General features: G+C 46.2%; 2 protein-coding genes across 2 annotated transcripts in view; both read right to left on the bottom strand.

Moving 5' to 3' along the window:
- LOC8034501 (E3 ubiquitin-protein ligase CHIP) overlaps positions 1 to 20,151 on the bottom strand; it is a 28,985-nt gene extending 8,834 nt beyond the window's left edge. Inside the window, exons 1-6 of the mRNA XM_029972201.4 lie at positions 19,907 to 20,151; positions 8,812 to 9,010; positions 6,573 to 6,738; positions 4,408 to 4,474; positions 3,095 to 3,151; positions 1,670 to 1,786 (exon numbers count right to left, since the gene is read on the bottom strand). Of these exons, the coding sequence (XP_029828061.2) occupies positions 1,670 to 1,786; positions 3,095 to 3,151; positions 4,408 to 4,474; positions 6,573 to 6,738; positions 8,812 to 9,010; positions 19,907 to 20,008 (708 nt within the window). The 5' untranslated portion in view covers positions 20,009 to 20,151. The remainder of the gene's footprint in view (positions 1 to 1,669; positions 1,787 to 3,094; positions 3,152 to 4,407; positions 4,475 to 6,572; positions 6,739 to 8,811; positions 9,011 to 19,906) is intronic.
- A 3,242-nt stretch (positions 20,152 to 23,393) lies between these two features.
- The window catches only part of LOC8034502 (NADPH:adrenodoxin oxidoreductase, mitochondrial), a 28,768-nt gene continuing 26,880 nt past the window's right edge, over positions 23,394 to 25,281 (bottom strand). Inside the window, exon 12 of the mRNA XM_040206918.3 lies at positions 23,394 to 24,606. Coding sequence (XP_040062852.2) covers positions 24,476 to 24,606 — 131 coding nt within the window. The 3' untranslated portion in view covers positions 23,394 to 24,475. The remainder of the gene's footprint in view (positions 24,607 to 25,281) is intronic.

Here is a 25,281-nt window from a genome sequence, read left to right on the forward strand (position 1 = left end):
ATAACTGTTGCCCTTTGTTGGAAGCCTGGATCGGAATGGTATGAAAATGTGAGGGCCACAAGAAGGGAAGAAAGAGGAAGCCTTTTTTGCAGAACTTCAGAGTGAAAGATAAGCCGCAAATAAGCCACGATGGGTGTAAAGGGTGGGGGAAATCACTCACTCACAGGCCACTGCATCTAGGAAGCAGGATGTAACTCCCCTTCTTAAAAGGCAGGGGCTTATTTTGCCCGCACACGCAATCACGTGCTTTCATACTCGCAACTTTCGAACCAGCGTCTGCGTGGGGCTGCCCATGCGCAGAGGATGTTTTCCAAAATCGTAGATATCTCCACGATAAAAAACAACGAAATGAAGCACCAAAAAGCAAAGAACTGTTTTGTGTCGTACCGGCGCCCAACCCCGCGCACTCAACAAAAGTGCTCGGTACACCTATCTTTGAGTTTGTTGTGCCGGTGACCACGGTATGATACCCTTCACGCAAATGCTGGATTCGTTGCTTTCTCAAAGACGGCTCGTGCGAGGGGTTCCAGCCATGCTATTGCGCAGCAAGTTTGGGCGCGAACGCGACTCTGAATCAATAAAATGTAAATGAGAGCCGACTTCACTTTCCAGCACTGCTGCGGTGCAGTGCAGAAAAAGACGAACGAGCCCATTTGCTTTTGCCGTTTAAACGGCGTTTATGAGTCTTACTTTGAATGCTCTACCATCTGGAGCGGTGAATATGTCACTTGCAAAAAGATAATTTCATGAATGTATGCACTGACGCACAATAACGCAAGCTCAACGGCAGTTCTCGCAGTGTAAGTCGGCTCCTGCTCAAGACAGATGCTATGCAGTGAAGATATCGAGATCTGACTCTGCCAGATGCGAGTTAAGTCCGACAAAAGTGCTGCAGTACGAAAATTGAGGACACATGAGTCGAGATAAATATGTCGCGAGATGCGGGCAGGGCATCAACGAGGAGCCCGTGCAAAAGCCAGAGATCAACACTTCAAATGGCGTTTCTTGGTCGGTCCGCACCAAAACCGTGCCACTTCACTCCAAGCCAACTGGTTTTCAGAATGCTGTGCACAGCATATTGTTCGCAGGAAGGTATAGAAGCGGCCTACAGAAAATTCCAGTATATCCCAGGGAAAATAACCTATTTGCTGTCATGCTAGAGATTTTCCCCAGGGAAGACACCTTGCCCCACTAATACGTTGCAAATTTTCCCTCTGGGGGAAAAAAAAAACTCGTAAACACACTAGAGACTTTCCCTCGGGAAAATACCCCGTTGGTGGAACCGCTCATTATGCCCCACGGCAGTTGCTTCTTCCTGCGAGCAAGCCTTACAGTTTTCATCAGGATCCTCACTCAAAAGTCGGACAATGAAGCCTTTTCCATACAGGTGTCGTAGCGAAAATGCAAGGAAAACCGCTCTTCCCTGGGGAAACAATTCCCAGCAATTTCCCGAGAATGTTTTCTCATTCCCTATGGGGCATAGGGAATGGGAAAACATTCTAGGGAAATTCTTGGGAAATGTTTCCCCAGCTGGTTAGGGTCGGAGAAGAGCGGTGAAATGTCTCTTTCTCCCTTGCATTTCTTGATTTTCTTCATGGCCAGCCAATTTAAACCGCCTTATTTCGAGTTCGATTCGCAGCACTTCCCAATGCCCCAAACCGTGTCTCACCTGTAGGTGCTCCTCAATGTCCCGTCGGTCGTAAGTGATTCCACTCGGGGTGATGACCGGCTCCCTCATGATCTCGAAGCTGATCTTCCCGCAGAGGTAGTCAGGGACGTCACGTTTCTGGTGCGAGAGGTCGAGACGTCGCGCTTAGCAAGGGCCACGTGATCAGGGAAGCAATATAGTGGGGATTTGGTCCAATAGACCTATTGCTAAATTACCCAAGCATCAAGGAGAATGCAGGGATTAGTGTTCCACGCGCCGCACGTGCTGGCCTCAGCAATAGTAACTTTTCTAAAGCAAATACCAAAAACAAATTGCATCTTGCACGCGCGTTCGTTAACGCTTCATTTTGGTTATTTACTTCGAATCTTTTATGCGGCGAAGGCATGAGTGTGTGACGCGTGGAACACCAATCGCTGCATTCTCCTTGATGCTTGGGTAATTTAGCAATAGGTCTATTGGTTCACTACAAACGAAAAACAGTGCCGAAAAAACACCGGGACACAGGACAAGGCGCAGAAGGAGTAGCCTTTGTCCTGTTTCCCTTCATCTGTGTCCCTGTGTTTTTCTGGCGCTGTTTTTTGTTTGATCAGGGAAGCCCTGGCTAGAACCACAACGTAAGGAACACTTTTTGTGTTACTTATGACGAGGACGTACATAAGTACTGTGTTACTTATGTACGAGTATACGAGGACAGAGGCAGAAACAAGTACGACAGACGAAGCGCAACTTCCAACTGTTGATTTGGCACAAAACACAGCAGTATAAGTAGAAAAAATGCTTGTGGGCCTGCCCCATAACCTAAGAAAAGTGGCGGCCAGATACGGTGTCTCGCTCGTCTTTTTGGCGCCTTGGAGTCAGTAAAGTGTGCCTTATGATGAAGCCACAAGTGAGCACGCAAGAATGCAAAAAGGAGCGCAGCAATCGATACGCGGAATGCGCTTCAGGTGTTATTTATGAAATACCGTTTTAGCGGGAGAGTGTATATTGGCGAGACTAGGCAATGTTTTAACCTGAGGGCCCAGGAACACTTTATCGTTGCTTGCTGTTTACTGCTACTTATACTGCTGTGTTTTGCGCCAAATTAACAGTAGGAAGTTGCACTCCTTTGCGTGTGTCATACTTGTTTCTGCCTCTGTCCTCGTTCTTAACCATTTTATTTATTTCCCTAGACAATACATAAGCTACTATTCAGAGCAATGATGCTTCAGCCCTCCTGTTACTCAAAATCACCACAACCATATAAAGGAAGCTTAATCTGAAATCGGCCCTTCAGAAATGTCAAGACGGTCTGCGACAGAGCAGAACAACGAACCCCAGCTTCCTGGCACCACACCTTAAGCCGAAGGAGTCACATTTTCTAACCACTCCCGTTGCCAGTTTGTGCCCGCTCTGCGTTAGACAACAAAAACGGCGGCGTGCACTCACCCGTCGCTTGTCGTCGTTCTTGGCGAAGATGTTGTTCAGCTCCGACATGTACTTCTCCTGTCGGGACAGACGCAAATTAGGCGCGGTTACAATTTACGACTCTACTTCAATAGACCCTTTCCAAAACTGTGAAATGACACAGATTATGCGCAGCCGCCATTAGTTGATCTCATCACTTCCGGCGTGAAGCCCGCGATCGGTTCAGAGTTTGTGCCGAGCACCGACACAGCACTCGTGTGGAATGCGTTCTGATCCGAGTACACTCCGAACGCCGACAAAGCACTCGTGTCCAATCCGTGCTTATAGTTCACGACCAACTAAAGGCAGCCACAGATAATCTACGCATCATTTAAAAAAGAGTCCATCTTTGGCGTGTTGATTGACGCCGAAGCCGACATGACTCTCGCGTCAGGCAGTCGTTTTTGCTGCGATTTAACCAGTCGCGTCTTGTGTTCGTCAGACAAACTTATCATCGGATCATCAAAGGTTACCCAATGGGGTAGTTGAGTGCCTGCAACTACGGACAACCTTGTTGTGGAACACGTGGAGAAAATCCACCTCCCAGATGACTGTACGCCCGGCAAAATTTAATCAGTGTTCCGTAGATGATGCTTGTACGGTGCAAATGGCGCCAGAAAAGTTGCGTTGTTTACGTCGTGTAGGTGAAAGCATCATTTGTGCGATGCAGAATGGTGCCATCCGATAAAATTTGTAATACCGACACACCAACTTGCCGAAGGTTTTTTTGGCAATGACGAGTTTTGACTTCTGGAACGTTTCTGAAGCGACGACATACGCAGCTGTGATTGGGCGGATTACATTTGTCCAGTGACAAGTCTTGTGCCGCTACTGGCTTTAGTGCCTCTTTGTTTCCTTTTTCAAATATTGCTACTTCTAAGGCTTTACCGTTTCGCGTGCAAAGCATCCCATGTTCAAGCTCCGACAAGCCCGACTCAAATGATGTAACCCATTCCTAAGCTCTCAATAAACCTGGGTACGCCGCGCAACGATTGGTTCATGAGAAAATCGAGGACGGTGAAGAAATTTCGAGCCGTGTAAAAGCCTCTTCTGTGAAAAAACACATTCCACATTTTACAAGAATGAGGCGTTTGTTCTCCACACTTGTCAGCCAGAAGCCGAACCCCTTTCAGCTACGTCGAGCAAAATTTCTTGTAGTTCAAAGTTCAATGTGCCACAGAAGCTTGAGGGCTTGTCTGCGCATTACACGAGCCAAGGTATACCCGCAAGATCAAGTGAGGGTGTGTGGGGGGATCCAGAACGGACGAATTTGACAAGACTGCATACGAACGCACGTGAGTGTTCTCCACTTTGTCCACGTCCATCTGGCGTGCCCCCTTCATCTTCATCTCTTGCACTTTCCTGAAAAAACAAAAAAACATAAAAAAAAAGTCAGAAAAGAAGCCGTTGAAAACTTTGCTCCTTTGCAATGAATGTGATCCATTGTCATTAAGCCAAAATGAATAAGAGAATGTTTAATGCGTTGGCAGGACGCCTTGCCGCACGCGTCGAATGCCGAGGGGTATGAGAGTCGGTCACATGATAACTTCTAAGCTCCGGTTCGGGTTTTTTTTCATCCGTCTGGCCGGAAGCAAGTGGGGGACCGACGTTGCCGTGCGAAGTGCGGCAGTCTCATTGGACCTTTGATGGACAGGTATACCATTTGCGCTTCTTACTTTTATTTGCCTCTTTCTCCCCGTCCCAGCCCTTTCGAACGCTGCATCAGCGTTCGACTGGGGCCCTGAGTTTGTTCGTTGAGGACAGGAGATCCAGTTAAACGCAGATGCACTAATGTGCATTACGCACCAGGTTAGGAGAGGATGCTGCCCAGATGATGTTCTCCCTCGCTGAAAAGTGAGGCTGTACATGGCCTTAGAGAAACGACCCAAAAGTAGGCCATACTTCGAGCACTAATTTTTGTGTTCTAACTGGAATGCATAGCACATCTTTTATTTTTTTGTGTATGTGTCCCTCTTATTATATAATATAACTCTCAAGACAGTATACTAGATATTTTGAAAACTGAAGAAATAAAGAAGTTTGCACAGAGTCTATATCAAGATTTTAGTTTGATGCTGCTGGTTTGACCAGACAGCTTCTAGAGTCTGTTGCATGTTGGGAACAGCGGGACAATCTCCTCCCACAAAACTCCCTGATTGATATAGCTGGCGGTTTCCCTCTCCTCGGCGTTTGCTCTGCTAAAAAAGAAAGAGTGAAGGGCCTTGCGGAAGCAGCATGCCCTCCCACAATGCCCTCTACCGTGTTTATACGTTGTTTCCGCTACAAAAATTCCCTCGTCCATAAAATCCCATATGAGCGACCTGCTATATTATTTTTTTGGCTAAATATCCTTGACATGATAATTCCGAAACATCGCCCACCCTCCGATATCTGTCGCGCAATGTCCGAAGGGAATCGCAACTGCACGACTTGCGGAAACATTACCCGTGACAAGCGAATTCGTAGCAGGTTCCCGCGTGTTTTGCCCGCGATTTTGGTTCCTGCGATACGCAAGTTTGTGGGGAAGTGTGTTTGTTGCACCGTGAAAAGCGAATCCGCTGCATCCACGATTTGCAGTATCGGCTTCCGTGACACGCGGGTCCTCACCTGGTTCCCGCATCTTTTTATCACTTCATAAGACCTGTATCTGCGGTGTCCACAATCTGCGGTATCCACCCCTGTGTCACGTGATTTGCAAGAAGTGCTCCTGTGTTTATCACCACTTTTCGGATAAAACTTTTCAGTCTCATCCCGAACGATGCCCACCCTATGTTTTTCGCCGTTTATTATTTCATTTTCGGTGGTTGCTTTCACGGGATCTCATGGTAAGCTACGCTAAACCAACCAGCGCCACTCCACTACTTGGAGCTTGTCCTGGTATTCTCAACCTGCAGGCTGCAATGTGCAACGGGTGCAGCTGGCTCCCCCGCCTAACCTTGCACCTGATGATCAGCTACGGCTGCAGCTCGCTCCCCTGCCAGTCCCTGTCCCTGATGATAAGCTACGGGCGCAGCTGGCTCCACCTGTCCTTGTCTCTGATGATGAGCTACGGGCACAGCTGACTTCCCTGCCTATCCTTGTTCCTGATGATGAGCTACAGGCTACAGATGCAGCTGGCTCCCCCGCCTGTCCTTATCCCTGATGATGAGCTACGGGTGCAGCTGGCTCCCCCACCTGTCCTTGTCCCTGATGATAAGCTACGGGTGCAGCTGGCTTTCCCACCTGTCCTTGTCCCTGATGATGAGCTACGAGCGCAGCTGGCTTTCCCACCTGTCCTTGTCCCTGATCATGAGCTACGAGCGCAGCTGGCTTTCCCGCCTGTCATGTCCCTGATGATGAGCTATGGGTGTAGCGGGCTCCACCGCCTGTCTGTGTCCCTAATGATGAGCTATGGGCAGAGCTGGCTCCCTGCCTGCCTTTGTCCCTGATGATGAGCTACAGGTGCAGCTGGCTCCCCTACCTTTCCTTGTCCCTGATGATGAGCTGGTTGAGGTAGGTCTGCAGCTCGATCTCCTGCTGCAGCCGCTTCTCCTCCAGCTGCTGCCAGCGGCGCTTGCGGGCCGTGCGCAGCTGGCTCGCTATGTCGTCCCCAAAGTTCAGCTTCTGGTCCTTGGCCAGGTCGCTCGCTGCACACCCACACTCCCGAGTTAGGCATGCCAAGATTCACTTGTCGTCGGCGAGAGGATTCCCCGTTAATGCAAGCGGCGCTGGCACAAATGTATAAAAATATAGATGGAAAATACTTTGAGAAAAATATTTAGTAACCATAAAACACCAGGTAAGCAGCCACTCAAAATTTAGATATAATTGCAAAAACATGGGGGATGGGCGCTTGTCCGGATATCAATTTTACATCTTACAAATTTGGAAATGGGCACTTAGCATGGAATGGGTGGATGCACGGTATTCTACAATAGGTATCCAATTAGTTTCAAGAAAAGCATTTAAATATGAGATACAGCGTGATCATTTTAAAATACTTTTACGTATACTTTGTTCCCACAATTTGAACACCCAGACTCAGATATTAGCCCGTATAAAAAGATTGTGCCCAAAATGAGTGGAGTCCATAAATAGCGTACAGCCTTAAAGATAAAAGTCATTTGGCACATGATGGGCAACGCTGGCTGCACAAAGTGTAGCAAGGCTCGTGGTTTTCTAACCCTTGTAGCAAAGAAGAGTGCAGTGTTTAAATACAATTAACAAATACATTAGTTGAAGTGTAATTATATATGATATACAAAATACTCAAAAAATTTTAAATACATATTTCAAATACTTATACTTGACGTACTGCTCATCCCTGGCACTGTACACACAACCAACAACGCCCCCTTTATTCGTTCACAACGAAGCTTGCATCATACACTAATTCTCATCAACATACTCGGTCGTTTGCAAAATCCGGGACATCTCATTATAATGAACTATCAGGAAAAACTAAATTCTAGTATAGTCCCCACCACACACAATTTAAACTTTTACAGGAATGCAGTACGCGAATTAAATTCCGGAAAATATGACACAAGAAACCACGTTTCTAACCACGGATTTGGACTAGCACACACGGGGGAGTGGACAAAACCAAAAACCTCCCCTTTGTGGCGTCGCACTCCGCTTGCGAGCGACAAGCTCCGCCCATTGGCCAAACCCTCTCGGTGTACACCGGGACGCTGTTTATAAGCGAGCCCTTGTTTGTGCACACCAAGGGCCCTCAACTCTTGAATCACAAAGTTCGAGCCCAAAGTTTGCGGAGCGCGCCGATTGGACGCCGGCGAAAAAAGCGCAAAGTCATCGTTGGGATAGGCCAATCGGAGCACTCCGTCAACTTCGGCCCAGCTTTGTGTTTGACGAGTTTAGCGACCCAGGTGCGGGCATTTCACGTGTGAAGAAACCGGACTCGCGAGATGGAGACACCGTACGTGCCCAGTACCAAGAGTGGCAACACCACAGTCGCCCGACGTCGTAGGGCCGAGTCGGCGTACAAAGGGCTCCACTGCCCTCTGCCTCACCCAGGGTGAAAAATAAAAATCAAGATGATTTAAATTGCGATTTAAATCAGACCAGTTTTAGCAGACTTCAATCTGACCTTCCCCGCAAAAATGATCCTAAAAATATTTTTTATCCACTTCTTTATGTCATTTGATGCTCTTTATATGCATTTGTTTTGTATTTAAATAAAGCAATCATTGAGCAAGAGAGGTCTACATCGGCCTGAACACGAGCGTGACGCAGTGGCATTCTGAACAAATCAAAACAATGAGCTTTCTTTATGACATCCCATTGCAAGTAAATAAGAATGTGAAAAAAGAAAAGAAAAAAAAACCAAAACTAGAAAAACAGTGTCCTATTGCAAGCAAATCAGAAAGCAAAAAAGTTTTCTTTACTTCACAGACGAAAAACAAAAAAATCAAGCTGGTTATGTTTTACATGGCAGGTTTTACTCAATAAGAGGTGTTTAATTAAACTACTCTTAATTTACAGTAACTTTCTTCTGTATCGTTTAGTGATAGGACGGATTGATCAACCATGATTAAGAATCACTATTCTATAGCTACAGTGATTTAAATCAAATTAATCTCGTGCAAATCAAATAAATATGATTTAAACAAAACAAATTTGATTTAAACAAAATTAAACTGATTTACACTAATGTTTAAAAAAATTCATTTCTTTTTTTGTTTTCACTTTGGCTTTACCCCTCTGGAGGTACTTGACGGCCTCATCGCAGCTGTCCAGCTCGAGCAGCGCCTGGCCCAGGAAGAAGTGCGCCTTGACCGAGCTGGCGTCCAGGTCCAGGGAGCGGCGGCAGTCCTGGCACGCCAGCTCCCACTGGTGCAGCTTCAGGTAGCACAGAGCCCGGTTCGTGAAGTATGTGCTTGTCGACGGGCTCTTGATCTGGGACGCCCACGGCGAGGGAAAGAAGGATAAACTGGACGGAACTAACGTCCATGAATGTACCTAAAGTCCCTGGGTGAGATATGCTTAAAGGCCGCTGTACAAACGGGACGTTCTGCAGGGAAGAACCTTCTCTCCCGAAGCTGGAGACGGGGAGGGAAAGGGCCAGCGTTGGGTGGAAAGGGCGTCTAGAGAATGGGGATTAGCCTCGGGGCGAGGCCATCCTCTCGAGAGGGAGTGGGGACGGAACATAGCTGCCGTGGGGGTTCCGGCTACCAGGTGGAAGATAAGCTTGTCAAACGGCGACCTCGGATGCGAGGACGGGCACGTCAGAGAATTTGAAAATAGCTGCTTGATTAGCCGGACGACCCAGTGCGGTCTACTGGCTCTAGAAGGTGACTCGGATGAAGAAAACTCGTTTTGCTCCAAAACTCTAAAAGCATTCTGGAACGTGAACTCTTGCCACAAATAAAAATAACACATACATGAAAAACTACGAAGGCACCTAAGCTTTCTCCTATGATGGGAAAATGTGCGAGCATTACAGGCAGAGTTATGTTGGCGCAACTTGCAATAAAGAAAAAAAAAAGTTATGTCGGCGCAGCTAGGCGCAACGAATAGCGCGCTAGTTTCACGATCAAGAGGGCATAGCTTCGAAACCGGGCAGGGGATGATTTTTTCTCGTGTTCTTTTTTTATTTCGTTTATTTTTTGTTGTTCGGTCACGTGACAATAAAAATCACATGAACAGAATTTTTTTTTTGGCCACGTCGCCAGAGATTTTTTTTATTATTATTACTTTTAATCTTCTTCTGTCTTTTTTTTTTTCTTTTTTTCGGTTTACGCTTCCTTTTGCAAAACTCTTTGCACCTATTTCGCGTTACATTAGCGTTAGCCAAATCATTTTATTTATGGCACGGAATTCTGCCATACGTATCTTATGTTACTATTACCAACCCTGGCTTACAATACGCATAGAGAATTTCGTCCGGCAACCAGTTTGGGAATGACGAGGCCAAATTTGTGTTATAATTTTTTGAGTTATAAGCATAATTTCGGCCTCGTTATCCGTCGGTCTCTGTGGTTGGCTCTTCAAGTATCTTTTGGCAAGGCAGACGACTGGCATTTTTAGTGTGCACGTGTGTCGACCAGAATGAACCAGAGCCTATACAGTTACTCTAGAGTGAACATTGCTGAAGCGCCTCCAGTGTGATTTTGGCCGTAAATAACTGGAGGCCCCGGGCAAACCCACCCAATGTAGAAAAGTATCTACCTTTCTCGTTTCATAGAGAGCTATGAAAGGGACGAATCCCAGCCGAGTCAAACTAGAGGCTTGCAAACGCAATCGTGTTGACAATAGCTCCAAGGAGTTTGTATGACTCTCTCTGGCAGTGTGCAGAGGGTAAAGGCACAGAGGTAATATATGCTTTCGCCTAGTCACCTCGCAAACGGTTGGGTATTGGCTGCAGAGATCCATTTCGCTTTGTTTTATTACCGGGATTATAGCTTGATTTCTGTGTTCCTAATTTCAGACAGAACGAAATCGCTTTTCTCGTGTGGCGTCACGGCGGTGAGACAGAAATGAATCAGTGTACCGGAATTCGACGCTTGTGCTCGTTCTATAGCGCTTCTAAAAACCGTGTGATCACGGCTGTCCAATTAACGTCAACAATGCATAAACTGCAGTTACTTGTACTCGTATTGCATCGTGAGGGAACGACTATGACTGGGTAAACAGGAATAGGGAGAATGGGTGCGTGTGATTTGTTGAAGTTCGAATCAACAAATCAAGCTTCAACGAATGTGATAGTATTGCATTCACTGAACCAGCTATATGAGTTTTCAGACGGTATATACCTTCCAAGCATGCGATTCGTGTTCTGCCAGTGGTGCCTCAGCTAAATTAAAAAAGCAAAATCCACGTTGAAAAAAAAAAAAAAAAATGTTTACGGTGACTCGAGCCGCTCTCGCGCCGAATCATGTTTCACGTAAGCGTAATCTTGGGGTCGATGCACGACGAGTTGTCTTCAATCATAAAAATAGTTTGATTACGATTATTGGCAGCGCTAAGAATTTGAAAGCCACGCAGTGAAGACAACGGTGTTCTTAAAAATATTATATACATTTTACACTGTTTGACTACGCTGCCGTCGTTATGTTCTTGAATTATTGGCCAGCTTGTGGCGGACAGGGAAGTCTTGCAGGACCATATGATAGGACCTACACTAAACCTGCCACACTTCAAAAAATGTTAGTCCAATGCATACAAGCTTGTTCAAGGCGGACGGAGTGTTGCGCATCCGGCAAAGCGCATACAATCGCTGCCCGCGGCGTTTTTTTTTTTATTTTTTTTTTTTTGAGCAGCGAAATAATTTTTAGTCAAGCAGCAGGCCCCCTTTTCGGCGGGTTAAGCCGAATTAACGGAGGCGTCTCCTAATCCATTCTCCCTGTTGTCCCCTCGGGGGAGGGTGGTAAACAGGTGGGGGAGGGCGGTGAAGGAAGGAAAGGGGGGCAGGAGAGGAGGAAACGCAGAAAAAGTGGAAAGCGCGAACTGTACGGCGGCCTTTAAAGGGAAGCTGAAGAGATCCTTGAAACCGAAAAAAAAAAACGGCGTTGCCTACGAGGATCTGTACGCCGTAAACAAGGCCTGCTGGACTTCCGACATAAAGTTGCTGCCACGGAAGTCGACGGCTCAGGTCGTCGTTTATTTAGTTTTTTCGCCAAGCCAGTTCACGGCCGACACGGTGCAAGCATACAAGTCTCTCGAGGTCTACGATTACATCGAGTCGGTTTCTGCACTGCTGGCGGGATCTGCAGACTGCGGGTCTGCGGAAGTGTGTGTATTCATTAATTGATTAAATACACAGAGCGTCTTCAAGTCAAGGTATGATATTTTTCATAGCCTCATGACCACAAGGCATTACAACTAGTAAAGGTTTGTCCGTGCCGCAGTCTTGGCGGTAACAGGTTACAAGTAACGGCGTTACCAGGAACGCGTTACTTTTTTCTGTAACGTAGTAACCTACTCGTTACGTTTTCGACACAGTAGCGGGTAATGTACTTATGTTACTACTTTCGTAGTTACGTTAGTCGTTACTACTTCCCAAGTCTTAAAGAAATTATGCTTCAATTGTTTCCGTGTTGTAGGCGCGCCATGTTTTTCTTTGCGTTTTTTCTCGTAAGTATTTAGCTGAAACCGTAAAAAGAGATAAAGCAATTATGTTCCGTTTCTGCATGAACATAATGTTTCTTGATATATGACCTGTATCGTCAAAACCGTAAAATGTGTTAAATCATAATTTAAAAAAAAGTAACGCAGAAGTAACGTTTTTATCGGTAGCGGTAACGCATTCCTTTTATTTTTAGATCACGTAGCACAGTAACGCGTACCTTTTATTTGCTACTAATAAGTAAAGTATTTCGTTACTTTTTTTTTTTTTTTTTTCGGTAACGCCTACAACACTGCCGTTCTGTCGCCGATCCCCTTCTGCTCGGTAGCACGGGCGTAGCGAGCGTCCGACGGGCGCTTGGCCGGTGCGTTGTGCGCGAACAGCATCGGAACAAAATCCGGGTGGTCTCGATCAGTCAACGGTTTCCCTGCACATAAACAAGCCTCGGGACGGAGATTGAAATGGAAGCCGCACTTGCCTCCAAAAAAGTGTTTGCCGCACAAACGGTCGTTCGCGCGAGGTGACCATTCTTTTCGATCTACGGGTATTATCCACCTTCTATGCCTTTCAGAGTCTGCCGGGAACTTGTGGAAACTCACTCCGCTGCTTTTCTTGTACATTTTGGTGCAATTAACGGCAACACAGCTTCGTGGCATGCTGAAATGCTATGACGCCCATGCGAAACGTGCGCGCTTTTGCCCACGCCCCCCGGCTCCGGCGCGATCGCAGCGCCGCCGCAGCTCCGTGACGTCAAGCCCGCGTGTCGGTGTATACTAGCACACACCGCCACTGACCAAGAGACTTCTCCATCAAGGCGTAATTTCATGAAAGCGAGCGTTTTCGTTCAATCTCTTCTTTGTAAAACCTGATGACGTAGCTTAGAGGTTGCAGTCTTGGCATAGTTCCCTGAGGGGTGACACTGAACGCGGTTCACAGATTGGACCCCAGCATTGTGCAAACATACGATATGGGCTCGTGATAATAAATAGCTTGACAGGCGTTCAGGTAGAGGCTCAAGATCGCCGCAATGACGACGATAGCCGCACCCCAGCGATGTCTAGAACTCGGCATGTGTGGCTTTGCTTTGCCAATCCCGACATGCGACTACGACAAACACCGACGGCATGTTATTGGCTCCAGATCACGCGGCTGCTTGCTTTGGCTGTGAGCAGAGGGAGCGAATGCAGCTCGTTTTTCTTCCAATTATTTTCTGCGACTACCATTTCGTGGGTAGAAAAACTAGCACATGTTTCACTGTTGTAAACGTTGGGGATTCGTTTAAGCAGTATTTGTATAAAGTAAAAAATCGGTGCGCCGCCCTTTGACGACAACGAGAAGACCGAGATGTCGTTGCTCTAAAATTTAGCTAATTTAGCAACTCTAGCTGCAGACTTTTGCTATGTCTGCGGTCTCTGCAATCCCCATTACTTCACGATTTGTGAAAGTAGGGGTCTCCAAATCCAGGCCTGCGGATGGCTGCAGTCTTTCTAAAATAATGTACGGCCCGCGACTGGCTGCTACAAATGAAAAAATAAACTCGCATAAAAAAAGTAACGTCGCGACGAGCGCTAAGAATGCAAATGGTAATATTAAAAAAAAAAGACTGCATCAATGCATTGTTTTTTTTTGCCTTATTATTTATTGTACCAGCATTAGTATTCAAAGCATCTTATTTCATGTTTGCGTACCCGTCTTAAAATTTCTTTGCTTTCTCACATATATCGTGTTTAGACTCCTACTGCATGTTGTCATTATCAGAACTACCATTCTCATTAGCGCCCTTTGTGATTATGCCAAAGTTTTAACTTAGGCCCGATGAGTCTCCCAGGTCACAATTATTTTTCATGTCTTAATTAGCGACATATTGATTTTAAAACCAAAGTACCGTAAAATCCCGGGAGCTATCATCAAGAGCCAATTGGGCGAAAATACGCAGAGGTCTAACTTTGAATGTACAATCAGGAAAAGTTTTAAAAAATTGCTATATTTAGGTTGTGTCCCTTCCAAGCCGGTTATCGTGGTGAGGGGCAACGAAGCAAATACTTCCCAGACAGCAACATTCGCTGATATCCCGCCACGGCAAACTAGCCGCATTTACGCCGAGGCCATCATTGATTCTAACACTACTATTACTAGGAGTGGGCTACCTTTCGGGTTTAAAAAGATATAACAAATCAAGCCAAAAATGGGGAGGGGGGGGGGAATCTTTCGCAGGGGATTTTACGGTATTTAATTACCAATTAAAATTTTTGCTACACAGTTTAAGTTTTAACATTTAAATTCCTATTTAGGTTTATTCATTTAGTATTCCTAGAAATTACAGAGAAGATGCAAGCGAGCTGGTGAACTTTCAACATTGTAAAACCCGAGACTGCGGAGGGAGTTGTGGAAAGGGTGGAGTGAGAGAGTGTTTAACAGTGTGACGTCATACGCCTGAGGGATGGAGGTTTGGTGTTTTCATAAGCGAGGCTGGGAAAATAAATATTCAGCCGAGTTCAAAACCTGTGTCGTGTTGTCCCCTTTTTTTTCTCTTAGTATTCCTAAATTATACCGAAATATTTAATATGCTTCCCCCGATACTGCAACAGATCCCTGGTCCGGCCCCTTAGTCGGAAAGTTTGGAGACCCATGTTACAGAAGAGAGTCAAGAGACTGGAACCAAAACTTCCAAGTTCTAACCCTAGTCTGGACCAGAACATCCTTAATGAATGACAGGTGCTCCCCACGAGCATGATGGGCTGTCTTCTCACATATATTACGAGTTAGATACTGGGTTGTAGCTTGGGTAACCTAGTTAAAAAAGCTTATCCCTGTTGAAAGCTTTCATCCCGACTTCTGTCAGCCATTAAAACATTGAACCCATTTCCCCTTTAGCAGAGCAAACTTGTTCGCACCGCTACGTGGGAAGTGGTAGGAGGAGCTTCTCCTGAACTTTTAATCTCTCACAGACTATATATTGAATGGACACTGACAAGGTTACTTGCCGAGATCTTTATTCAGAATATTTTTCTAAAGGCTCGACCACACAGAAAAACATAGTTCGGCTCGAAATCTGGTTGACTTTCTGCGTGAAAACAGCTGGTCGAAAATAGGGCGTTCAGGCGACACCACATAGATAGCAAAGCCCGCGCACCGGATTACGACATCTACCACATTTTATGGTATACAAGTCGAGGTTCTTTCCCCAAATTTCTGTCTGTGCGTTTTGATAGAATATGGTGTTGCACCATATTCTATTATGGTGCTTTGCTTTTTTTTAATTAAGAGTATGGGTCTTAACTGCGCAAGATATGGGCCATGTCCACATTTACAACCTAGGAGGAACAGTACGGGGAGCAGTCTTTTTGTTGCACTGTTGCATCGTAACAGGTCCAGATCCATCAGACGTAGCTTTTGGGTACCATGGGCTGGCTTTCCCTCGTAATCCGCTCCTGGCAATGCGGCGACTTCGTGTAGAAATGACGATCAGGGGGCATCGAAACGAACTTGCTCTAGGGGTTTTATTCCTCCTTTGACTTGTTGGTGAGGACGTTTTAACTGTCTCCCGGCTGCGCTTATATCGTGAGCATGATGCAGGGTGTTTTCTCTCAGACGGAAAATAACCCACCACTCCGTCACAATGGTCCCAACCCGATGTCCACCCAGGGGCGGACGCAGGAATTTCCAGAGGGGGGGGGGGGGGGGGGGGTCAGGTGTTGGTCAGCGTACCATATGTTTAAACCCCCCTCCCCCGTTTCCACACCCTAAATTTTTACAGATGCAGAAATCAAGAGGGGGGTTCAGGACATCCGGACCCCCCCCCCCCCCCCCCTCTGAATCCGCCCCTGCGCCCACCTGGTCCTCAAAAAACATTTCTGGTTGCGAGTGTGCGGATATTTGACTGCTCACAGTGAAATATCCGTGAATGTCTGTCTCCTTTTCCTACATGTTTGTACCCTCTACTGTGTCGTCACACCTTCACCAGCATGTACCCTTGATCCTTTCGATTTCTTGACAGCGAATAATTTTGGAATTCACAAACAAGCTCACAGTGAAAATATATATTTTTTTACCAACCATATATATATATTTTTGTTACCATATGTTTGTTACCGCGGCGGTAACAAACATGTTTGTTACCGCGGCGGGCTAGCAGGCGCACATGCGTAAGGGTACTAACCTTTCTGTCTAGCCTTGCACGCCGCTGAGTGGGCAAACTTTCCCGTGCAAATAAAAATTATTATTATTATTATTATTATTATTATTATTATATATATGTTTAAAGATAGTTGGAGTGTTTTTATTGCTATGTGCCCCTAAGAAAACTACTTTACGGTAATAATCAATTCAACAAGTAGAATGTCTAAAATTTAACCCACTCCAAGTTTACGTGTATATTTTTTCTTCCTGTCAACAATTTTGGAAAAAAATAAAATCATAGGAGATATCGGTGGCAATCAGTTTATCGAACAGTGCTTCATTGACAGATTGTTTCATCGACACGCGATGTTTTATCGAGACATATAGTTCCATCAACAGCTCAGATTAAAGCTGTTGATGTCCCGCGTGAGCCTGGCGTGCCGGGTCCTGGACGGTTCTTTGACCGGCTCGTACCTCACCACAGTTGTGCGAGTTGGGAGGAGGATTGTAAAACCCGAAGAGCTGCGGGGGAGAACGATGCGCCACAGTTCTTCGACGCTCCCAGCAGCCATCAGAGAGTTTTTCGAGACTCCCTCTGAATGTGCGGAGCCCTCTGCTGACCAACAGAACTGAATCAAAGGAGATGTCAAAGATGTATGGGGCCACATTGGCATCCTCATGATCAACACTACCTCTCTCTCTTCCCCCCCCCCCCCCCTCCCTTCCTTTCCGCAGTGGTCAGATTTAGTTATTATTCAGTCTGTTAAGTTATTGTTTTGTTCCCGCAGGTGGTGGTGGGCTGACAGGCGCTCTGCGTAAGGGTTTTCACCTATATCTGTTCAGCCCCGCACACCGCCACCTGCGCCCTTGAAAGTGCAAATAAAATTTTTATTATTATTATTATTATTAGACATTTTCTGAAATAAGCTGCATGAGACAAGCGGCGTGTATCGGTCGGTCAGGAGGGTTAATATTTTTTTATTAGGCCGCCGCAGACTGTCGCCGCGAAGTGGCGTGAACACAGGCGGGAGGCTGGGTTAACGCGCACCCCAGTGAAACACGCGTGACGAAATGCCCCTACAGCATACAATGGACTACTTCCAAAACCGACGCGCCCCACCGCGGCGAAATACCACGCAGTGCACTCTGGGAACTAGTTGGCCACTCAGTTTCGGTTTCGACTGAGCAGCTTCATCTCATGCTATCACGCCGCGACCGAACGCGCTGCTTGCGTTTTCGATTATCTGACTTTTCACGAACGTACAATACACTCATTCTCGAGCGATACAAAACGAAGACCGGGGCATTTCCTTGGTTCCCGAAACACCGGATTTTGTGCGTGCGTATGCGAACGTAGTAAGACGTGGCTTAGTCACCTCACCCCACGAGTGCATGTTTGAGCTCAATTTCAATAATCCCGTCTAGTACCACTGGACTAGAACTGAAATTTGTCCATCTGGAGCCTTATACGTATTTTGTTTGCCAAACGTCCGTTTCTTGTTACTTCATTGGGCGAAAAGAAAGCCGCATCCTCACAGGGTATCAAAGTTGAGCCCAGCGTTTACGCATGAACTTTTAAGGAAACGCAATAAATTCGACCTCACTACTGTACAAAAGTTACTATGATGTCTTCCTCGTGTCATCATATATCTCCCACTCGAATTTTATGCTAGTAGAAGATTAACTTCTCGCAAACGCTGAGATCGGCTAGCTACGACGGAGGCCCTAACAAGCGTCCCCTACTCCTCGCTAAGCCTTTTTGGACGAGCTTTTACTGACGCCCAAGATCTGCGCCTGAACGGTGTGTCTGAAATTATCTCGGCATACTCAGGCAGGAAAAAAACAAACACAAAACAAATATTATGGCCATTACAACCGTCAAACGCGCTTTGAATTCGTTCGAGCACTTGTGTGAAGAATGTAGCACCGCGGGCCGGACGGGTGCGCATGGGGGTCCAAGCCCGTCCGGCGCACTTCCGGGGAACGGTGCGACATTCTTCACACAAGTGCTCGACTTTTGCTTTTTCAAAACGGTCTGTATGTGCGAATTTGCCTATATGATTGCAGGATAACTTTATGTGCATACGCGATGTTGAATATTAATGGAATGCGAGCGGGTGGGGACTTCACTTCGTGCAGTGCTGCGGGTCAGTACAGATAAGAGATAAGAAGTGTGTCAAAATTGAGCTTTTCAATGGCGCCTCCGAGTTTTACCTCGCATACTCAGGCATATTATGAGATACAGTAATTGCAAAAAGTAATATTTCGTCTATGGACGCACGAAACAAACAAACTTCCTGATCAACAACACTAATGTAAAGGCGCGAGCTCGATGTATGCATACCTATTGGTTGCTACAGCTTGTTGAATCGTACACAAGCAAGATCCCCGAGCTTCGCAGCCTCGAGATTCCCAGCACTGGCTCGTCCACATACCTCAATTGGAACGCTAAGAGGAAGGCTCAAGTACAAAAATACAACAAGCATGTGTTAAGACAAGCTATACGTCTCAGGCTTGTGCTAAAGCTTTGAGGCCTGGCCATTTAGGTTAGTTTAGAGACCACAAATGACGCTCTCGGGACCAGAAAACCATCTCTTGTCGACGTGTCGATCGAAACCGAAACCATGCCACCCTCCTCCCTGGCCAACTAGTTCCCAGAGTGCAACGCGAGCCGTGTTGCATGCAGGGCTTTATGGAAGTAGTCTATTCGCGTAACGAGTGCCGAAGAAACGTGCCATGAAAGTTGTCAACGACGATTTTTCTATCGTTTCGACGAAACGATAGAGACCTGAAAGATATCACTTGAGTGACTTTCATCACACACAGCTGAGATCTCTTCCGAAACTTTCGCGAAGTCGGCGCGGCAGGTGACGGATAATTTATTTTGAGCCGTTGCCAGAAACAAAATTACTCCGTGCGAGCGAATGACCGTTCAAGCGGAGATGATTTTTCACGCGACAAGGCCGCACGACATGTGCGAGATAAAGCACGGGGAAGTGCGAGATAAAGCACGGGGAACCAGCAATCGAGTGTTTGTGATATCACCGTCACAACACCTCGAGCCACGGATTACGAAAGCCGCTTTATCCACTTATCGCCGCAATTTCTTCAGCTACATTCCACAGCACCGCGCTGGTCTGCGTGACAGAATGCCGTCAACAAGGAATGACCATGACTGCAATGGTGATCGACTAAAAACAAACGTGGTGATCGATTAAACACAAACTACGTTACTTGGACCACTGCTTGTGACCAAACATCCAGCGTCGTAAAACCATACGAAACCGTAACTTAATTATGAAATTGTCTGGACAGCTAACCCATAACAAACAGCATTTAAGCTCATCTATGAGCAAATTCAGGACGCTCATAAATGACCAGTGAAAACCTCGGAAGTTTCCGATAGCAAATGTTTTCTTCTCTTTTTCTTCAAGATACGTTGTGATAACGGCCCTCAAACGCATTTTCTTTGTTTCTGACTAGATGAAGACTGCGAGCTTTAAAAGCTGGTTTTAACAGCTTAAAAATAAGCCCAATTTTCCATAGCCGCACTCAAGGAGTTCCCCACTTGACGAAAACAAAGGCCTTCAGAGCGCAATGCCACTCACGATTGCTTTGCTGTAGCATGATATGGCGTCTTCGTACTTGCGGGCGCTGAAGAATTTATTCCCAAGGTCCTTTAGTTCCGTAGCGCTCATGTCTTGTTTCATCGTCGGCGGACGCTCAAGAGCAGACACGGGGGCAGTACAAGCTCGCGAATATTACCGACGTCAAAATTTCCTTCGCCAGCTTGCGGCAGCCATTTGTTGTTTAATGTGATGCTAGGCCTGCCTTGCGTTAACTTCTTAGAGCTGGCAGCATAGTGCGGGGTAGGGGGCGCCACAAACAACTCAGATTGTCTTTTTTTTTTTTTTGTTTTTTGCGGGAAGTTAATTTTCTTGCAATGACAACCTCGTTGGGGAAGCTCCTCCGACGACTTTCTACTTTAGCGAGGCATCCTCCTCTCCAGCATTAGCTGTTAAACTTAAAAACCACTAATAAAAGGCACTACGTCCTTTGCTTAGCAAAAAATAAAATATATATTGTTAAATCTTACTTGAAACATAAGCGGAAACCAAAACTTTGGCTCTGCTGGGCAACATTGGCCTCGGGCCGCCAATAACATGGCTATCACGTGGTACATTATATCACGTGATCCTTTACGCAACGATGGGAGGGATTAGGGCCAGCTGGTGAACCACCGTTGGGGCGGGCGTGTACAAGGCGCAAGTGTCGTCTGCAAAGCATTCATCACCACGTTTTGGTGTCTTTAACATTCGACAACATCTGCACAAGTGCGGCATCGGTCTGCGCTCGTAGTGTGAACAAAACTCCGAGATACAATAATCACAACGATGTGACGACGACGGCGGTGACGTTGGAGACAGCAGTAACGGCGGGGCAACCAAACGGGTCACAGGTGCGTTACGCCAGTCACGTGGACACCGCCGAGTGCCGAGAGGAAACGTTGCCGACATTACCCGTTATGCTTGCCTGGAGAAGTAAAAACAAACAAAAAGGGGCAATGATGATGTCTAGCTCAATCTCAGCTATGCCCACGCCATAGCCTTGACTGCGCTGTTGGTTGCGTCTCAATTCGCCCACTAGAGTCGGTTGATTTTGGCAACTTGGTGCATTGCAAAGTGTGCCGTATTGTTTAAGAAACCGACAGAACCGAGTTGCAATATTCGACTTGTGGTCTTCTTGGGCAATACTGAAGAGGACTGCGCTATTTTTTCAAGAACAAAATTGAAGCGGAGTTGCCCTTTAAAGGAACACAGAACACCCCTGCCCCCCCACACCCCAAACATTTTTTTTATTTTTTGCCAGGCAGTTTATATTATGGTGTCAGAAGACTACCCAATCAATATTTTGCTATAGCATCACATATTTTGATAAAATAGAAAAAAATGCAACTGCTCGGAGTAAGAACTATAGAGGTGGAGAAAGTTGGAAAAAATCACATGGTTGTGCAACTTTTTTTTTACAGCGGCGCTGTTAAGGGCTAGTTTCCCCAGGATCCTGTCCCCCGCAAAGAAATATCGACACCGAACTCTGGACACCTACCGCCATCGATGAGCGACGGCTGCAAGCCATGCATCTGGTTGCCGCCGTCGCTCATAGATGGCAGGAGCCTTTCCACTCTTGCTTGCTGACTCGCAGCCGGCCATTACTTTTCATTGTACAGCTCCGCTGGTCCTCCTTCTTCACCAGAGTGGGAAGGCTGAAAGTTTTTTTCTTTTTTTCAATCGACGCATTTGCAGCTTTTTAGATGCTACAAAAAATTAGCATCATATTCTCTTTCTGTTTTTAATACCGAGTGTGTGCCTTCAATGACCCTCGACTATGATTGCATTTGGTGGTTGTTTCTAAACCATAGAGTATGGCATGTGACCACGGAGAAGAGATTGAGTGCGACTCAAACAGGCCAGTTATCAATCGGCGATTTTTGGACGAAAAAAAAAAAAAAGAATTTCGAGTAGTTGTGCTTTTGTATGTCATGTACAAATAAGAACCTTGGTAAGCATAAATTCCCTGTCGGTGTCTCTTTAAAGTGGAAAAAGGAGCTAACCCTGAACTGGGGGACAGGCGGGACAGAGGAAAATAGACCAATCCCACCATAACTTTAGTTCACAGGAAGCAGCCCGCAGTGTAACGAAACAGCTCGTGCAGTCTCGTGCTCTGTACATGCAGAGCTCCAGCGAGGTTGTCGCACGTGCAGAAAGACTGTAAAGCTCCGTCGATGCATTGCGGTAGCGGTAGCGTAGCCAGACTGGCTGGAGATCAGTCTATTGGCACTTCCTCCCACGTGGCTCTGGGCCAAAATCTCAATGCTGTCCCCCGTGGGCGACACCGATAAGGTTTGATCAGAAGAAAATTGGCGACTCCCGTGAGGGAGGAGACGGGGGCAACGTTTTTAGTTCTTTTTGCCCAATCCCCCAAAGGTCACCCTGGCAATCAACCCCCCTCCCTCCAGCCTAGTGGCTTAAAGACCGACCGGCACTTAAAGGCCGATTTGAGGAATCGTCTTCTGCTGGGCAGGAAAACAAGTCCCCAGTATCCTTCTCTCAATTCCCTCTCGCGCTCTTTTCTCCTCCTCTGCACAGAAGCGTATCTCTGAGCTACTCCCTGCAGAAGGGAGGAGGATGTCTCCCTCTTTCCCGTACAGAAAGGAGGAATTGAGGGAGTTTCCTCCTTTCTGCTTGTTGATCAACCTTTGAAGAGGAACGGAATTTTTTTTTTGTTTTTGAGGTTTTTAGGCTACATGCTGCAAGCTACCGCCCGTTATAATAATAAAAAAAAGTTTGTCGTGTTTTGTGCTGTATATCTGGCATCAATGTAGATTCATGGCGGGCACCAACATTCGCCGTATAAAGCATCTGCAATTCCAGGAATGCATGTAGCAGTTGTTGAAGCACGGTGCCTCAAACATGCTTCGGACTGGTGCATTTATCAGATTTTAATTTCGTTTCCTTGATTTCCGGCCGATGACTTCACAACCGTGTCATGCTGCCGTCTGCCACAACCCTGGCAGCGTTACAGCAGCCAGTCAGTCGACGGAAACTTCAACAGCCGTGGGTTGGGGATGCCTTAACAAAAGCTACGCTCACATTCACTTGCCTAGTTTTTCGCTCCTTCTATACACCCAGCCACCACAACCGTGACAATGGGCAACATTACGAAACGGCTCTTGTAAAATATATCGATTTTACATTGGGGAGGCTTCAATACAGGGGAAGTGAGGACGCTATTTAGTGTATATATACACAAAGCTTTTTTTGGGGTTCTCAGTCTTCGGTAAACCCCAAAAAGTAGCCTTCAACCTGGTCTTATGAAAAATGGAGAAGACTGAAAGACCTTGAAAACATATCCCCAAATTAAAAAAAAAAGTTAGCCCCCCCAAAAAAAACCCTAGCTATTTTGTAGCTTGTGAGTGTCGTCGTCAGGTAAATAATTTATATTTTCTGGCAAGCTCATAAAACCTTTAATTAGTTTTACAGCAAACCACAGTGAATCGATTGAGATGCATCTAATAGAAGGGAAAGGGCAAACATGTTGGGGAAACCCCGAAAAACACAACAATTTATTGGCTAACACTGTACAGAGAAACTATTCGTTTTCACAAAACAAACTGACTCGGGAGTAATATATACTGCCACCACAGTACCCAACTAAACATCACAACTTGTTGACCGAGATGTTTATTAGAAACATCCAACATAAGAAAATAATTGCTCATTTCTTCCAACTTAACACACCTAGTGTGTTACAAAGTACCAAACATAAATGAGGTTGCGATGGTACACTAATGGCAAAATATAGAGTATCGTGCTGTCAAAATTTATGTTACCGAAAATTCACGCTACCAATGTGCCACTTTTCATGCATGCTGCCAATTTTTTTTTTTTATCAACCCAGAAAATGGCTGGTCAAGAAGCTCCTCTTTTAGTACAGAGCACTCACAATCGCACCATTCTACCCGAGCCGCAACATAGTTCACACTATGTACTATATTGGCGAAAAAGCTGCAAGATAGAAATATCTAGTGCACATGGAAAAGGACGGTTATATGTACATATACATTCTAGAACGATGTCAAGGCACGAAAACCCCAAAAGCACTAAGTGCACTCGAATACAACTATAAAAGAAATCTATGTCAGAGTCCTCCAAAATTCCCAATGCACTTAAAAAAAAAGAAATAAAATGCAACAAATGACATCATTTGGGCACACTTTTCTACGAAACAACCCGCGCAGTGAAGTCACAATGCCATACTCTGTTTCCCTTCACGGTGTACAGCAGCGAAGGTTTGATCTTCGCTTCGAAACGAACCGTTGCATTCATATTTTCTAAGTGCCGGCAAAGTGATGGTCGCGGCAGGTTGGTTAGCTTCCTCGAGTGAAACAAAGTGTAGCCTCGGTAATAAACCGTACAGACAAACCCAGCCAGCTTTTATTGCCATGCTAAGCCTACCCGCACGTCCAGTACCTCGGTAGCATAGCGACGTCGTATCGGCGGGCCGCGGCTCGACGACCAAGAACCGATCTAATCTGTGCTGGGCGTTTCTTGAGATAGAGGGAGGGAGGTTAGGAGAAGGAGAGAGAGAGAGAGTGTAGAGGAGGAGAAAGACCCAAATCAGGAGCGCGCAATCTTAAGCATCTGCTCAATCGAAAGCAGCTTCTCACTGGGCTTGCCTCTTCGGCTGCCTTCCGTCCGCTCCCACTCGTCAATCTTGAGCCACTGGTCGAACGTCACGGGCGTCACGTCTGCGAGAGAAAGTAGACGACGGGGTTTTCGCAAATTCGCCGTGGTTTTTCTTTGCTACTTACAGGTAGACACGTCGGTGCAAACTTGCACAATTCAGACTTATGTCCAGAACAGTAAAAGGGACCCGTAAAAAGTAATGAAGTTAAGGTGACGTGAGCTAAATCAGAACCAAATTACAATTGCAGTTGAACTAAAATGTAATTAAATTATCACTTCAGAGTCCATCTTACGAATGCACACCAGACCAGTCTCCTCGGCCAGCTGTCCTGTGCAGTGGTGCCTGCTTTCTGTGAACTACAGTTTTTGCAGTGTTACATATACATAGAATGCTTAGTGAGATTGGTCTATTTAGATAAAAAAGCGATCACCAGTATTTGCTGTTCCTCTGACTCAAGAAAAAAATCGTTGTGGCAATTCCCAAATAAAGCACATGCGTCGCTCCGTGCACGCTTGAAAGAGGCGTGCGCTGCCGAATTGCTGTGTTGCCTCGGGTCCAGCCCCGATTTCGGCCCTGAGCGAGTGGCCCCCCCTGCTCGGGCTGTTTTGCTGAGCACTACGTCATGAATCAGTTCTTCAGCTGCCACCAGGGTAGCACTCCCATGAAACAAGACAGAGTTTGCGTATTCCCTATAAGTTTGGTGAGCACTGTACCAGCTCGGTCTGGAACAAGCACA

This window comes from Ixodes scapularis, unplaced genomic scaffold, assembly GCF_016920785.2.
Source record: "Ixodes scapularis isolate PalLabHiFi unplaced genomic scaffold, ASM1692078v2 PGA_scaffold6__148_contigs__length_123643588, whole genome shotgun sequence".
In the NCBI taxonomy this organism is placed as follows: domain Eukaryota; kingdom Metazoa; phylum Arthropoda; class Arachnida; order Ixodida; family Ixodidae; genus Ixodes; species Ixodes scapularis.